General features: G+C 37.1%; 1 protein-coding gene across 1 annotated transcript in view; it reads left to right on the top strand.

Annotated features, from left to right (window-relative positions):
* Positions 1 to 16,454, top strand: part of MYOM2 (myomesin 2) — a 79,884-nt gene that overhangs the window by 51,050 nt on the left and 12,380 nt on the right. Inside the window, exons 21-29 of the mRNA XM_062572966.1 lie at positions 3,120 to 3,298; positions 3,464 to 3,578; positions 4,176 to 4,332; positions 4,438 to 4,544; positions 7,156 to 7,200; positions 7,677 to 7,813; positions 11,229 to 11,373; positions 11,475 to 11,534; positions 12,831 to 12,898. Coding sequence (XP_062428950.1) covers positions 3,120 to 3,298; positions 3,464 to 3,578; positions 4,176 to 4,332; positions 4,438 to 4,544; positions 7,156 to 7,200; positions 7,677 to 7,813; positions 11,229 to 11,373; positions 11,475 to 11,534; positions 12,831 to 12,898 — 1,013 coding nt within the window. The remainder of the gene's footprint in view (positions 1 to 3,119; positions 3,299 to 3,463; positions 3,579 to 4,175; positions 4,333 to 4,437; positions 4,545 to 7,155; positions 7,201 to 7,676; positions 7,814 to 11,228; positions 11,374 to 11,474; positions 11,535 to 12,830; positions 12,899 to 16,454) is intronic.

Genomic DNA, 16,454 nt, shown 5'->3' with positions numbered 1-16,454 from the left:
TAACTGTGAGCTTTCCTGAGTTAGCGATGATGATAATGAATTATTTTACATGACTTTGAAAAAAATGAAGCATCTCTGGTCTCAGCGTTCTTAGAATAGAACATACTTCATTACACATTTTCTTCCAGTCTAGATTTCTAGCAGGTGCCTCTCTCAGAGGAAATTTAATTAACTGTGAATATATAGACATTTAGGTTAGGATTGTTAAAGAGCCCAGAGAGAAGGCTTAGGCTTCTTGAAAGCTCCAGTCTTTCCACAAAAAAGTAGTATTTATCCTCAAAAGAACTGAAAAGGTACTCATACATTTGTTTTCTGGAATATGATTATCTGTGATGGAGAAAGACTCCATTACTCCTTTTTTTGCCATATATTTGCTGAATCTCATCCCTTATAGAATTTCCTGGGCATTCAGCACTATTTAACATTGTATAGACTGGAATGACAATCAATCAGGTTTATTTGAAAGGTTTTGGTACTTGTCCACCTTTAAATGATGAGAGAAGGTTAAGGGAAAAGTAATATCTTGAGTTAGATCGAACTCTCATGTTGAAAAAAAATCTCTAAGTCTCACGTACTTTCAGGTTTTCTTACTACAAATTTAAAGCACAAGCAGCAAGCTTCCAGCTACATTATTTGCCTGAATAGCAGTATTCTGTCACAGATGTTGTCATGATGGTAGAAAATTGATATGATTATGCCTTTTACTGTGCTGATACAAGTGAATATCAAGAGTATAGTGAAGAAAATATTATAAGTTAAACTGGCTGCATCAGAACAGTTAAGTGAAGGTAAAGCAGGGAAGGCAGAACTACTGAATGCCTTCTTTGCTTCAGTCTTCACTGCTAAGGGCAGCCCTCAAGACTCCTGCAGCCTGGATGTAAGTCTGGAGAAGGGAAGACTTTCCTTTGGTTGAGGAGGATAGGATTAGAGATCTGGGCAGGCTAGACATCCACAAATCCATGGGCCCAGATAGGATGCACCCACGGGTACTGAGGGAGCTGGCAGATGTCGTTGACAGGCTGCTCTCCATCATCTTTGAAAAGTCCTGGAGAGCTGGAGAGGTGCCTGAGGACTGGAAGAAAGCCAATGTCACTCCAGTCTTCAAAAAAGGCAAGAAGGAGGACCCAGGCAACTACAGGCCGGTCAGCCTCACCTCCATCCCTGGAAAGGTGATGGAACAGCTCATTCTGGATGTCATCTCCAGACATATGGAGGAAAAGAAGGTGATCAGAAATAGTCAGCATGGATTCACCAAGGGGAAATCCTGCTTAACCAATCTGATAGCCTTCCATGATGGAATGACTAGCTGGACAGACGAGGGGAGAGCAGTGGACATTGTGTACCTTGACTTTAGCAAAGCTTTTGACACTGTCACCCATAACATCCTCCTAGAGAAGCTCAGGAAGCATAGGTTAGACGAGTGGACAGTGTGGTGGATTAAGTGGCTGAAAGGCAGAGCTCAGGGAGTCGTCATCAGTGGCGTGGAGTCTTGTTGGAGGCCTGTCGCTAGTGGTGTCCTCCAGGGCTCAGGACTGGGTCCCATCCTGTTCAACTTCTTCATCAATGACCTGGATGAGGGGACAGAATGCCTCCTCAGCAAGTTTGCTGATGATCCCAAGCTGGGAGGAGTGGCTGATACACCTGAGGGCTGTGCTGGCATTCAGAGAGACCTGGACAGGCTGGAGAACCTCATGAGGAACCTCCTGAGGTTCAACAAGGGCAAGTGCAGAGTCCTGCACCCAGGGAAAAATAACCAGGCACCAGTACAAGCTGGGGTCTGACCTTCTGGAGAGCAGCTCTGCAGAGAAGGACCTGGGAGTGCTGGTGGATGACAAGTTGACCATGAGCCAGCAGTGTGCCCTTGTGGCCAGGAAGGCCAATGGTCTCCTAGGAAGACTATTGCCAGCAGGTGGAGGGAGGTGATCCTGCCCCTCTACTCAGACCTGGGACTCATCTCGAGTCCTGTGTCCAGTTCTGGGCTGCCCAGGACAAGAGAGACATGGAGCTACTGGAGAGAGTCCAGCATAGGGCTACCAAGATGATCAGAGGGCTGGAGCATCTGCCCTGTGAGGAACGGCTGCGAGAGCTGAGCCTCTTCAGCCTGGGGAAGAGACAACTGAGGGGGGGGATCTTGTCAATGTGTAGAAGTATCTGAAGGGAGGGTGTCAGGGAGATGGGGCCAAACTCTTCAGTTGTCCCGTGTGACAGGAGAAGAGGCAATAGGCAGAAACTGAAGCACAGGAAGTTCCTCCTGAACGTGAGGGGGAATTTCTTCCCTGTGAGAGTGACGGCGCACTGGCACAGGTTGCCCAGAGAGGTTGTGGAGTCTCCTTCTCTGGAGATCTTCAAGGCCCACCTGGATGCAACCCTGTCTACCATGCTCTAGGTGACCCTGCGGAGTGGGGAGGTTGGACTAGATGATCTCCAGAGGTCCCTTCCAACCTTACCGAGTCTATGATTCTAAGGGAAATATAGCAGCAAGAGCATAACTTGAGAGCTGAAAGATATGAAATCACACTTTCTCAGAGCATCAGCATATTTTTGGTGGAAATGGTTCTCATAAATATCCTATTCAGAAGTTCTTCCAAACTATCATTACTCACCACACAGTGAAAAATGCTCCTGTCAGGGAATGCAGAGACTGATCCAAAGTCCACTGACATCAATGAGTTTTGAACTAGGCCAAAGGGTCATGTTTCGTGTATATCAACACAAAATAAAAATACCTGAGGATAAATTATGAGCCTGAATCTAAGCTTAGTGAAGCAGCTTTGATTTAGGGCCAGTGAATTAAAACAGATGATGCACAAGAAGCCTGTATTCCTAAACTGCATGGATTTTCCAGATTAATAACTCCCTTATAATTAAATTATTGAGATCTAGCTAACAATGTGTGCCTTGGAATACTAATATTACTCCTGCATAAAGCAGGTATTGCTGTATACAGCCACAACGGGGTGATGACCTAAATACCATACCATATTTATTGTAAATGAGGAGATATTTGAAAACAAACATAGTCCAAGCAAAATTGAAATGACACATTTTACTCTTTACAGGTCCAGTTTTGCAAAACTTTATTATACTGAAGTAAACTTCCAATGTTTGAAATATTTTAGGTCCTGCCTATGATCTCACAATTTGTGAAGTCAGGAACACATCACTGGTTCTTCTGTGGAAAGCTCCAGTGTATGAAGGCAAAAGCCCTATTACTGGGTATTTAGTGGATTATAAGGAAGTAGATACAGAAGACTGGATCACAGCTAATGAAAAACCAATTTCACAGCGCTATTTTAAGGTAACATTTTCAGTGCAATTAGTGTTATTTCAAAATACAGTTCTAAGAACATTGGCTCGAGTACAGCAAAGAATAAATTTGAACATGGGCTAACATGGTCATATAACCAAAGAATATGAATTTAGATTTTTTTTTTAATTAGCTTTACTCTTTATCTTGTTCAAGGTCACTGATTTGCATGAGGGTCATACATATGTTTTCAAAGTTCGTGCAGTGAATGGTGCTGGGGTAGGCAAGTCATCTGAGGTATCTGAACCAGTGCTTGTTGAGGCAAGACCAGGTAACGAAGTAACTGTTTTATCTACCCCTCCCCTTCTAGAATACTGAAATACTTAGAAATGTGATTAATAAAGCTGAGTCAGCATTGTAGCCCCCCCAAATGTATTTCCAGAGTCCAGAAGTTCTAAGCCTTAAATCTTAAAATACATGTACATACATACATACATACATACATATAAAATATGGATACAGAGCTACTGTCAAGCATTTGTGTTTTACTTACTGCAGGGAATATTTTGATAATTGCTTCAGTTTTTCTCATAAAAAAAAGATGCTTCTTACTGAAGGTGAAAAAAGCACAACTTGACAAGTTTATTAAGCATCAAGAATGATTATAAAATGAACTTAAATTGTTTTATCTTCTCACTCTCTCTTTCATTTTGTAATTTTGTTCCTCAAGGAGCACTTATCGTTTGTAGTCTTCCCTTCTTGAGAAATGTAAGATCTTGTTGATATGTGACATAAACACATGCTTAAGCATATGCAAGTAAGATCAATATCTGTTAATTAAGAAGGATAGAATTAGCATGGCCTTTAGTCGTTTGTGAATTGCAGCTATGAAGAAAAATGCAGCCTTGACTTGATTCCTATTTTGCAGGAACAAAAGAAATTTTTTCAGGAGTGGATGATGAAGGTAATATTTACCTGGCTTTTGACTGCAAAGAAGCTACTGATGCATCTCATTTTGCGTGGGGTAAATCTTATGAAGAGATTGATGATTTTGATAAGTTTAAGATTGAAACAGAAGGAAATCAGTAAGTCATGCAAGTCTGTATCAAGATATTTGAAGTTTGTCCTGATGAAACCATAATAAAATAAGAAAACCCACTAATTATATCTTCCTTTATTGTTGATTTTAGTTCTAAGCTGTACTTCAAAAATCCTGATAAATCAGACTTGGGAACCTATTCTATCTCCGTTAGTGACACAGATGGGATTTCATCCAGCTTCGTTATGGATGAAGAAGGTAAGGTCCTTAACGTTTCAAGTCCTTCTTCTCTTAACACCTGAATTGCATTAAATATTGTACAAAAAACCAACTAATTATCACATTTTCTCATATATATGAAGGAAAAACATCCGCTCCCCAAAACATACCAGACTTCGTAAGATTAGCTGTTTTTCCGATTATCACAATAATGACTGCTGGAATAGCTTAAGACAATATTTTGTTTAAATAAAGGTAAAGAATATGCCAAAATATTATTGTTTACTTATGCTGGGACTTCAATAGTGTTTACAAAGATTTGTTTCACTTTCACTAGAAATGAATTAAATGTCTCAAGATGTCAGTTTTTTCACCATTTTGAGAATCTTTCTTTGTCTAATACATCACTTTGACTTTCTAGCCTTTCACATACTACTTAAAATTGGCTCTTGTTAGCAGTAAAGCTGCCATCAAATCTTTACCTCTTATTTGAGAAAACGTATATAATATAAAAAATACAGAAATAGACTTTGAAGCTCTAAATATAGTAGCATATAACTGAGATGCAGAGGATTACTGAGAAAATTGTGAAAAAAGGAATGCTGTTTGAAAAACTTCTGAATATATTGCATTAACTCATCCATCTATGTAAATTTTTGTTTTGCTTTATTTCATCAACACTATTTCATTTAATTGGAATTGCATGGAATTTGTTTCAGTTTGATTTTGATTTATCACTTAGAGAGACTGAAGGGAAAAGCTAAGCTGGAGGAATTTCCCATCTTTTTACAAAAATGAATCTAGTGCTTTCCTGGTCCGCAGGGATTGATTGTTATGCCTAGTTCAGCCCCGTTAGTTTTACCTTTGCTAATGACAACTAAAAATAGTGGTAGGAATAAATACCTAGGAAGTTGCCCATTCTAGGAAGCTGGGAAATGGCAGGGGAGTACACCGAGCGTTGAGTTATGCAGCTGCACAAATTTTCCCGTTCGTGGGTGACCTCGAGGAGTCTAATATTGATTCTAGGGACAGCCACAGGCAGCTTTGTTGTCTTATTTCAGAGCACTCTTTACAAGAAAATACTGCAGACAATTTATCATTGTTTACTGGTATGGCAAACAAGGACAAAAATACTCTCCAGAATCTCTTCGCTAGCTACATAAAGCCTTTCACAGTTTGGGCCTATGTGCTCTTTTGGCATTTCCTCTCATTTGCACAAGTGAATCAAAAGAGCTTTAATTACCTAGTTATACTTGTCTTTCAAAAACTGTGTTTAGTTTTATCTTCATCTCATCTCTAACACCTTCATACCTTAACTTCACTGTTTCCAGAAATTCAAGCCAAACCTTACGTTGTGTAGTTTTCAAATTTTGCCACATAATAAGGGCTGCTGCTGGTGCTTTGGATCACAATATTACTACTATTCCTTATATTAAATGATAGAAGGGGTCAGATCCTGGCATTAACACAGCCAATGGGAGTTTAGCTCCCAAATAAGCATGAAAATTCTTCCAGTTACATTCTAAGCCACTCAAGGAGAGTAGAAGAGACTGAGTCTCAGTCTGAGCTACGCAGGTACTTTATCACAGTGCGAACCACATCAGCTTTCCCAGTCAAAGTAGGTGGTGAGAAGAAAAGTGCTATGTGGATTCAGTCATTACTGGTATCTGCTTCTTCTAGGGAAGCAAAGTATGCAGTATTTTTAATTTACCAATGAATATTTTTGAAAAAGACAGACAAGCATTTGATCATAAGAACTTCTCCTTGGCTTAGTGTTGAAGCATCTCTCTGAAACAAGTCTTGTCACCTTTAGTCCTACTATCCAAGCTTTTTCTGTAAAAGAGCATTTAATGGTGTTTCCCATCCCACACTTAGATCATATCTTTCCTGGACACATTTGCTTCTCAGAATGATAATTTTATTTGTCGTGGCTCTCTCCACAAGTGTAAAATTTGTATCTTAGCACTGAACACTGCTGTTTCCTTGCCTACTTACTTTCCCAAATGCTACAAATTTTATGATTTTGGTAAATCCTCTTAATTATGTCATAAATTCTTGCCAATTTCCTCTTACATTCTCCGTAAATTTGGAATTGGCAATTAGATCCTTCTTCCAAATCTTTATTAACAACGAATATGATAAATAGGATTAGTATGAAAACCTATGAGGGTGATTTTTAGACACTCACGCAGCCATCATTAGTTTTTCTGCATTAAATAAAACTTTTTCTACCTTTTTCATACTAACTTGCACTCAATCTTGTTAGCTTTTAAATACTATGTCAGACAAGACATAGGTCAGCAGATAAAAGATCCTCAGAGACTGTGTAGAAGCTATTGTCTCCCATCTTTAAACCCCATGGGAAGTTTAAAATAGGTCTCATCTCTTGTTTAGATTCTTTTGCATAAGAGTATGCATGAAAATGCATGAGACAGGAAAACTCATTAAATCTATGTAACAGAATTTTAAGTTTCATAAATCTTTTTTTTTTTTTTGAGACATAATTTTCTGAGGAGAGTTAGGCATTTTGCATGCAGGACATAAGGAGATTAATTATTTGCTGATGCTGATATGTATCTGCTCTGACACTTGTATTCTGACTGCATTTTTCAGAATAAATTAAAATATGAGTATGATTTCTTACTTTCAGAGTTGGAACGTTTGATGGCACTAAGCCACGAAATAAAGAATCCAAGTAAGTTGACGAACTGATGGTATTCGGTAATTTTAGAAGGGAATATAATTATACGCTAATGACTGGAGTTCCCAAAAGGTTCTTTCTGAGACAATGGAAGCTTCATTTTTCACGGCACAACTTGCTTCCTTATCTTCCTATTCAATTTAAAGATTATTAGTTTGTACTATATAAAAATCTTCATTACCTAAAGGTCTTTTGCAGTTTAACTTTACTTTGGCAATAGACTATAGGTAGCTATTAGCTAATTCCCTAGACATCGTGCAAACTATAATCTGTAAATTGTGCTCTCCCTTTGAGAAATTAATTTAAAAAATCACCCAAAGACTGCATTAGACCTCTTTTCCCCATATAAATTATATTATGTGATTCAGCATTTCCCAAATAATGGGGAGATACTAATATATTATTATAATAGTCTTTTTTCTTACAAGGATTCATGCATTATTGACTTTTGATTGATTTTTGCTCTGCAGCAATACCTCTGAAATCAGAATTAGCTTATGAGGTTCTTGAGAAAGGAGAAGTTCGTTTTTGGATTCAGGCTGAAAGCTTATCACCAGATTCTACCTTCAGATTTGTAATTAATGATAAGGAAGTTGAAAACAGTGATGTAAGTACATATTGAGGACCATATATATGTGATTTTGTTTAATAACCGATTATGCATTAATTATTAGTCTATTTTTATAGTTGTTTAAAGCCATATTATCAATATTAGTCTGATAATACCTAAAGGGAATGATAATATTTAATTCGAACATTTTTCATGATACAGAATTACTGTCCCAGAGATTTCAGGGAGATTATTCATACCAAATGAAATGCAAGACTGAGCTTTCAGAAGTCTGTATTCATTCTGGGAAGCTAGATGACCAATAGTCAAAGAAAAAGAGTTAGACATGGAATGTTAATAAACAAATCTGATCAAAAGTAGTATTTTAGGAAAATAACTCAAGCCCCTGAAAGATGCTTCAAGTAGGGTTTTTAAATGAAAACCAGCAAGATATGCTGTTCCCAGAGACCCTAGGGATCTAGCAGACCCTACTGCTACTGATTTTATACATGCTGCAGGAGGCACTCAATGATGCAACAGTAATCTTAAGTGTAATTTATTATTTTTTTTTAATTTGGGGCCTAGACACTACATGGACATTGAATGACTGCATGGAGATGAAAGGGCAGGCCACAAGCTTCCTGCTTTTTTGTAGCTCAGCAGTTTGAGAGCACCAGTTTATTCCTGAGGTTGCAAAGCCTGTTTTTAGCCAGAGAAACCTATCAGCATTTTAACACAGTAGAAAAGTGAAATGAATTTGCCTTAATTACATATTGACAGGTGGAAGAGGAAGTGTTTCTGAATAATATACTTCTCTTCTCTGTATTTATTACTGCAAGAAGTAATAAAATACAGCTCTGAAAACTTGAATATTAGTGACTAGGATGTATTGAAATGACAATATTCTGTCTTGGCAGTGTTAGTGGAACAGAATAAGCTATTTTTAGTATGCATATGTTTTGAAAGTGTTGACATCAGAGAGAGTCCTGAAGTGGGGCTGCATTATTTCACCTCTTTAATTAGTAACCCACAGCTGACATTTACATTTTGAGATTGATGATATTTTTGTGGAAAGTCACATAAAAACCTGGTATTTATGGTACCCATAAAATCATTGAACTTCATCTTGCTGCATAATGGCAATAGTTAGAAGCCTAATTACACTCTAAAACCTGCCTAGAGACTGGACTACAGTCACTGAACATGTTCAATAGACCGTTATTCTTGGTGAAAAGTATTCTGATTCTTGACATTGACTAAAGCGATAAATTTTTCTCTGTCTAGGTCCTAGCCAGTAACAGTTTCTGCAAGATTTTTTAAAAAATACGAGAATGGAATTAACTGGGCTTTATTTATAATAGTTGTCTTTTTAATCTCTTAATATTTTTTCCTTCACGCAAAAGCAAGAAATACAAAAATTTTAAAATTGTGATAAACAACAAAATTAAACAATACATCTTGCTTTTCTTGTACTGCTTCTGGCAAATCTCAATTTATCATTCTCCCTGAGAGCTCGTTTCTTTACCAATGAAATGAATGCAAGTGTTGTCCTTGACTTCAGTGGGCAAGAGACTGTAAGTGAGAATTTGAATCTGCAGTTTAATAATTTACGCATCTTTTCTGTGATTTTTTTTCTTTTTAGTTAGAAACTTTACAGCACTTTACAATATCATGCCATAATTTATGCTTGCACTACTTGTACATCTTAATGAACTAGTAATGGATGCTAAAAATGTTGACTATGCCTACACCATTCTTAGACAGGTATCTCAGGCAGCTGTGAGCTTGTCATATTCCTTGCCCTTCTGGCTTTTCTTTGAATGACTGCTTTGCAGGGAGCCCTCAGGCAGCATACCTGGATATATCAGGCTAGAAGGACATGCTTTTTACTTTCTGTGCAGCAGCTGCACCCAAGCTATTCTCCCAGGTTTGCTGTCCATATAACAGTGAATCTATTCTTGAAGATGGCCAAGAGGTGTCCCTCAAACCTGAAGGAGATATATCAGTGTTAGTAGTACTCCTACCAATTTTAGGTCAGTACTTAAAGATTCTTCCAATTAATGATTCAGTCCCGGAGGCTTTAATAAATGATATTTTTATTAACTTTTTTTTTTCTTCCCTAGTCATCTTTTCTAAATGATGTAGCTTTGTCTACCTTTTTCTGGTTTTAGATCTCCAAGAAAAAGACTAATCAAGATACTCTGTTTACAGGACACCGTATCTTTTTTTCTAAGCAGCATAGTCAATAGCAACTTATTGCATAGAACCCCTCCTGGAAAATGATATTTACTTTTCCATCCAGTCATAAACAAAGCAGTTAGTGCAGAATATCCTTATCCTCATTAGTTACCAAAAGAAGTGTTACCAAAAAAAAACAAGTAACTTTTACAAATTATTTTTGATTTGCTTTGGGAATTTGTTAGTTGAAATTCAGAAATATCACTTTTGGTGGGACACACAGTTCTCATGGCTGTTACTCACTGAATGAAGGATAATGTTACTTAGAAAAAGATAGTTGAATCTAAAGCAGTGCATGTAAATGCAAAATACATATTTTGCAAATATTGTCAAATATTTATTTATAATTTTCTGTTTCCTTGAACATTTCTGACAATAATTTTTCTTTCTAGAATTTTTAATGAAAAGCAAACACAAAAAGAGCACACAAACAATGAAAAGCATATATAACTTTGACTTCAAGTCAATGTTTGGCGTTTTGGGTATTTTCCAAGCCCTTAGTAGATAATAAGATGTTTCAACAGCATTCTAATTCTGTTCTGTTGTACTCAATCTTTTTTTTAGTTCACTGAAACTTTGTTGGTTTTACACAGGGGAGCCAGAAGTGACTGTTCTCCTTCATGGTCCAGCACTTCAGTGTTCTCTGAAAAGAACATCTAGTATAAGATGAGAATAACATTATGCTCTTCCTAAATACATTTTTTTTTAGTTAGAAAATAAGGCTCAGTTTCCAGCTGCCACATACATATGTCTCAGAGGTATTTAGTAACTATGACTGAATTTGTTATGACCAATTTATTTACAAGGTACATATTTGGAGATCCACATCTGTGTCTGCAGATGTAAATTACAGCTCTCTCTGGACTCTGCTTAGAGAACTAGCAGATCCCCTTGTTCTACTGGGAGATGAAAGTGGAAGATGAAATGTAGCTGATGACCAGGTGTGTAGGCTCTTCCTTAAGCATGCATAGTTCCATAAGCTAGTATTTTAAAACCAAAACCAGCTGTATTATGATGACCTGAGGATTCAAATGCAGCAGCATACAATGGTTCCCATTACCATAGGACCTTGTTGTGCAACAGTAAAAGAACAGATATCTCCCCATAGTTTACAGTTCAAAGGACAAGAAAGAGATGAAGTATGGAGGTGCTGTTATAACACATGATTAATTTGCTAGAGAACTATGCATAATTTATACCATACTAGAGTAAAATTATGACTCATTTATTTCAGAGGCATAAAATACATTGTGATCGTTCTACTGGCATAATAGAAATGGTGATGGATCGATTTACAATTGACAATGAAGGTACCTACACAGTTCAGATCCAAGACGGAAAGGCCAAGAATCAGTCTTCACTAGTTCTCATTGGAGATGGTAAGTTCACTGAAATATTGAAATTTTGATGCAGATGAAGATTATTCCTTGAATAGTTTTGTGATTAACTTACATTTTCATTCACCTCTTCTGATACTTAGCATTCAAGGCAGTATTGGCTGAGGCTGAGCTCCAGAGAAAGGAATTTCTTAGGAAGCAAGGTAAGATGAAATAGATTGGTGACTTTAGGCCTAATTTGTATTTAATGATGCACTCTTGATTACTAGATGTTTCCAGCTTCCATTGACTTTATTAGAAGCGGAGTACCTTGCACGTGTTGAGAAGACACTGAATCCTTGTTGCTTGTGGATGTTGTTTTCCAACATTGTCATATAACAATTAGTGCTAGAAATTTCACTAAGCACAGAAATAAAGATAACTTCCTTATAAGAGGTTATCTTTGCTGAATATTTGTAAGACTCTAGACTCTGATTCAGCAAAACCCTTCAGTGCATATTTAGTTTTAGGCACATGAGTTGTCCCACTAACATAGTTGACCAAACTATAGTGTCAGATAAAAAAGAATTAAAAGATTCTATCACTGTGGAATCCTTCCATGAAAAACTGAGTCTGAGCTCTAATTTGTAATTATTGCTTAGCAAACACACAGGTTTTAAGATGAAAGTAGTGATTATAATTACAAAGCATTTACTCTAAATACCATAGGAAAGTGTATCTGTATAAGCAGTGTAATACTGTTATTTTCTGTTTTCTTGGCTTTCTTATAACTTTATGAAAGAAATGATGCCATTCAGTATATAAAATCATGAGATCTATATCTCCCTAAGTATTGCAGTTGTAGGCCCTGATCTTGTAGACATTAAAACATATCCATACGTTTACACATGAGTAACCTCAAAAATTTCAAAATGACTATGTATGTCAGTAAATTTACTTAAGAGCATATTTATTTTCAGGATTGGAACCTGAGTGAGGAACAGAAATATTTTCTGTTCTACTTGTAATACTTAACACACTTTTAAACTTCAGATAATTTGGACAAATAATGTCCTGCATGGGATTTTTGCTTTTAACATTTACTCGGGTGAGTGGATACATCTATTTATTCTGGAATCATCTCTACAGTAAATGTATCACTTGTACATTTGTTTGAAACTGTGTTCTGCTTCTTTCCTATGCTTAGGTGGCAATCAAGTATGATAGATCTAGTAAACTAATTTGTCTCACTCACTAAGCTGTTTTACATTTGGAAATGCTACAAGGCTTGCCGTGCAAGGAGATGCGCCTCAGGTTTCTAGTCTGTTCTGTAGATACCCCAGTCAGTAAGATGAACATAGACCACAAGGTTTTCCTTCTAGTGCATGGATAGTTCAGGAAAGCCCTGTCATCATTCTAGTGTAGGGATCTTGTTGTCCTTTTTCTTTCCATCACTGGGTCTCTCTGATCCCCTTTTCTTCATTCTACAGCATATACTTTAAGTCTGTTTTGTTCCTTAGGTCCTCATTTCTTGGAGTTTTTGTGTTGGAAAGTTACAGAAGAATGTGAAGTTTTGCTTGCTTGTAAGGTAAATAAATACACTTGAAGAAATTATTTATAAAGTTTTATAGTTGAGCTAGTAAAATGTGAGGAAATATTTTGAAATTTTTAAAACAAAACTTTCTGATTTCTTATTTTTAAACAGTGGTAGTCTTTATTAAAACAAATAAATAAAAATTACAGGACTGTAGCCTTAATGGAGAACAGGACTAGGCTTAAAAACTTAGAAAAATAACTTTTTTGAAATATGTTAACTAATCCAAATTTTTAATAATAATAATTGTAAGCCATAAAAGTTGCTCAGACTAAACATTCAGACCTAAATGCTTCATTCTTCCTTCCTCAAAAAATAGCAACACAATTCAGTTCAAACTCTTTCCTTACTCTTTTCTGATTTGGTGGTTCCTCTACCAAAGCATCTATTATTTAATCAGCTGTAATCAAGCCTACATCAAAGATTTCCAGAATTAATGTTACAAAATGGGATTTTTCCTATATGTGGCCAATGACTTTTGTACCCTAACTAATGATAATGTGCACAGAATTCATAGTAACTTCTGCAGTTAATGTCTTTATGTGCTATTCTAAACTGGCATTTTTTCATTTTTGTTGCGCTTTTCTAGACTGACTAATTAGAGGTCTGAATAATTAACTTAATTTAATTCAGCAAGTATCAAACTCTTCTTCATTGCCTTTTTCCGCAGTATGAGCTCTTTTGTATTAATTTTATCCACTTCTTTTGAAAAAGTTTTTGGCTTTTAATTAGTCCAATTTGAATCATTCATTATGAGTAATTTGCATGCACATTTTTTTTCTTCTATATTTTTCCTACTCACTAATTAGAGGGCCTTTAACCTCTGCTGATTCCCAGCACAGCAGACCTGGGTGGTGAAGCTGCCGATCTGTGTGTCCCCTGTCTTAGGGCTCAACATTCATTAGCTGACATGGTACCCTGGCTGGTACGGAGCTGCACAGGTGGAGCGCTTTATAATCTGAACATGCATTTGCCTCCGGCATGAACCATGGTTATCCTTTCATTCACAGGGGGAATTGGCTGGTTCTGAACCAGTTATGCTGGAGTTAATTCTGTACAAATTAATGAAATTATCCACCTTTTAATTGACTTTAGAGCCTGTTTCTACCACTGGAACTGTGCAAAAACCTGAGCATCTCTTTATGTGCTTTTCACTAGTGTATTTCTTGTTCATAAGGTCAGAAATGCAGTCCATGATGTAGGTTGTCTGCAAACTCATCATTTTAACTATCCTATTGACCTTATAATGTTTGTTACTTTCAGTGTGTAACTGTCCATTAGATCCACATGTACCGTTATTTATGCCTGTTTAACTGATAATTTTAGGTAGGAAGAGGCTGAACAATAAAGCCTGGATTTGTCCTACTACCTTCACGTACCTGACTAAAGCACTCAGGTTAGAAGTGTGGCTACCCTAGACTATACCTGCAGTATTAAAATTGTCCAAGGAGCGGTCTCTACTTCCTCAGGCCAACTCATTCAGAGTAGTCCACACCACACTGCTCAGAGGTGGCTCCCTGGAGAGCAGAAGACAAGGCATGAACAGGCTGCATTGCATTTGGCCCAGGTCTCTTCTAGGCTCTGTCTAGTGCGCCTGTGCAAAAATCATTTTTACATGTTTGTATGTCTTCAAAGAGCCTGGGATAACAGGATGGGAGTTCCGTGACCTGTAAGAGAGGTGTTTTATAGCACACCAGGACTTTCCTGGATGCCTTGGTGTGACATGGGAGAGTTTGGGAACCAGGCCAACCAGAAGCTTGTGGAGGGCAGAGGACTAACTGTATGATCCAAACCCATAAGAATAATAATGAACAAATATGGATAGTGTTATGTAAGAGTATATCAAAAGTAAAATATGTTACCTCGAGTACCACTTTATTTCTCATGTGATTGAATCTGACTAAATTTTTATTAACTTTGTATTTCATTCTGAAATATCTGGGATCAACAATCACATTGTTGGTTTTGTAGCTCCTGCATGTCAGTGGGACATGCTTGTCCGTGGTCGTGACTGATAATTTGATGGTGTTTACTTTTTTTTCATACTTATTTTTCTTTATATGCTAACATCTACTATCACTTTTCTGCACATATCTCTAAGTTTCAGAATGTTAGTGTTCAGATCTTACCTACTCTTGCATACCTTTGACTCTTACTTATACTTGGAGATTTCTGGTTTATGGATAAACAGTAAGAAAAACAACTTTTTATAGTAAATGTCAACATGAAATAACTTTGGTACTGCAAATTACATTTATCTGAAACTCAGTCTATTCCTTGTTAGATTGAGTCCTAATAATCCTTGATTAAAAATTGTTGAAAAGCATTAAAGGCTTCTTCCTTCAGGCCTTGTTCAAATAAAATTGCCATTCATGTTGTATGACTGCACAGATAGACCACAAACCGCTTTGTAGTTACTGGTAAATGTAAAATGCTGTTGTTTTGGGACAGATTGTGATCTCAAATACTGTCAGAGAGCCACAGCAACGACACTGGCTATTAAGTAGCAATATACATGATTAACACTAGCAGAATTTAGAGATGTTCAGGAATCAAAATAGAAGAGGGAAGAACCTTCCTATTTGCCTAGTCATCTCTATGGAAAGCTTTCATAAAGCTGTTCATCTGCAGAGTGAAACCTCTCCAATATGAAAAGGTTAGAAACTGGTGCATGTATTTTCCCCCAAGCAAGATACTTGACAACTACAGCGGAGCTGTGTAAACATCTGGGCTGCCCCGTATCCATTTGTTCAGTTCTTTTTTAAGGAGATTTTTTAACTAACTGCCTGGGGACTCAGAAATGTCATGTCAGCCCTGCTCTTCTGCCAAAGTCATGCTGAGTAGGAGTTCGAGTTAAGTGCAGAAATACAATTGCATTTCTATGATTTTTGGAAAGGTATGGGGATAATGATCTCAAATAAACCAGTGTTTCTTAAAGAGAGGGGAAATAAAATACATTGCCAGCTTTTCTAGAAAATTGGGCTTTTAGCTTCTTTGAAGTTGTGCTTTGAGGCCATTTGTCCAGCAATATTTTAAATGTCACCAATGCAACAATTGTATTTCAAAATTAGAGTACTACTTGAGGTACAGGAGTAGTCTATTTCTGCACTGTATAGATGGGCTGCTGCTACAGCAAAATTGTGGCTTTCAAGCACCTTCTCTGAATTTGTCCTACTATGTTAAATTCTTTTGTATCAGGAGAGACTGCAATCTGCTGAATTCTTCAAGTCTTTGTACTTCCCGTAGGGCATAATTGTCAGGGGGATAAAAGGAAAGATTCTCTAGTCCACCTCACAATTTTGAAATCTCAAATGCTTTCAGGATAGTAATTTCAGCGAGCTTCTCTGCAGTTTAGCCTTGAAAGACATTGCTTAGATAACCAGGATAAATCTGCAAATTGGCTAAAGACCCTCCAAGATAGGGCCTAGATTCTGTGTTGCAACTCTCTGTAGACATAGCAAATGCAAAAAGATAAATGAAAGTTCAGCGGCTACAAGCCTACTATAATTTCAAGAATATTTGGCACAGATATCTCTAGACAAACTGCAAC

Source organism: Rhea pennata, chromosome 3, assembly GCF_028389875.1.
Source record: "Rhea pennata isolate bPtePen1 chromosome 3, bPtePen1.pri, whole genome shotgun sequence".
Taxonomy (NCBI): domain Eukaryota; kingdom Metazoa; phylum Chordata; class Aves; order Rheiformes; family Rheidae; genus Rhea; species Rhea pennata.
The sequence above is the reverse complement of the archived record's forward strand: the minus strand, read 5'-3'. Positions and strand labels throughout refer to the sequence as shown.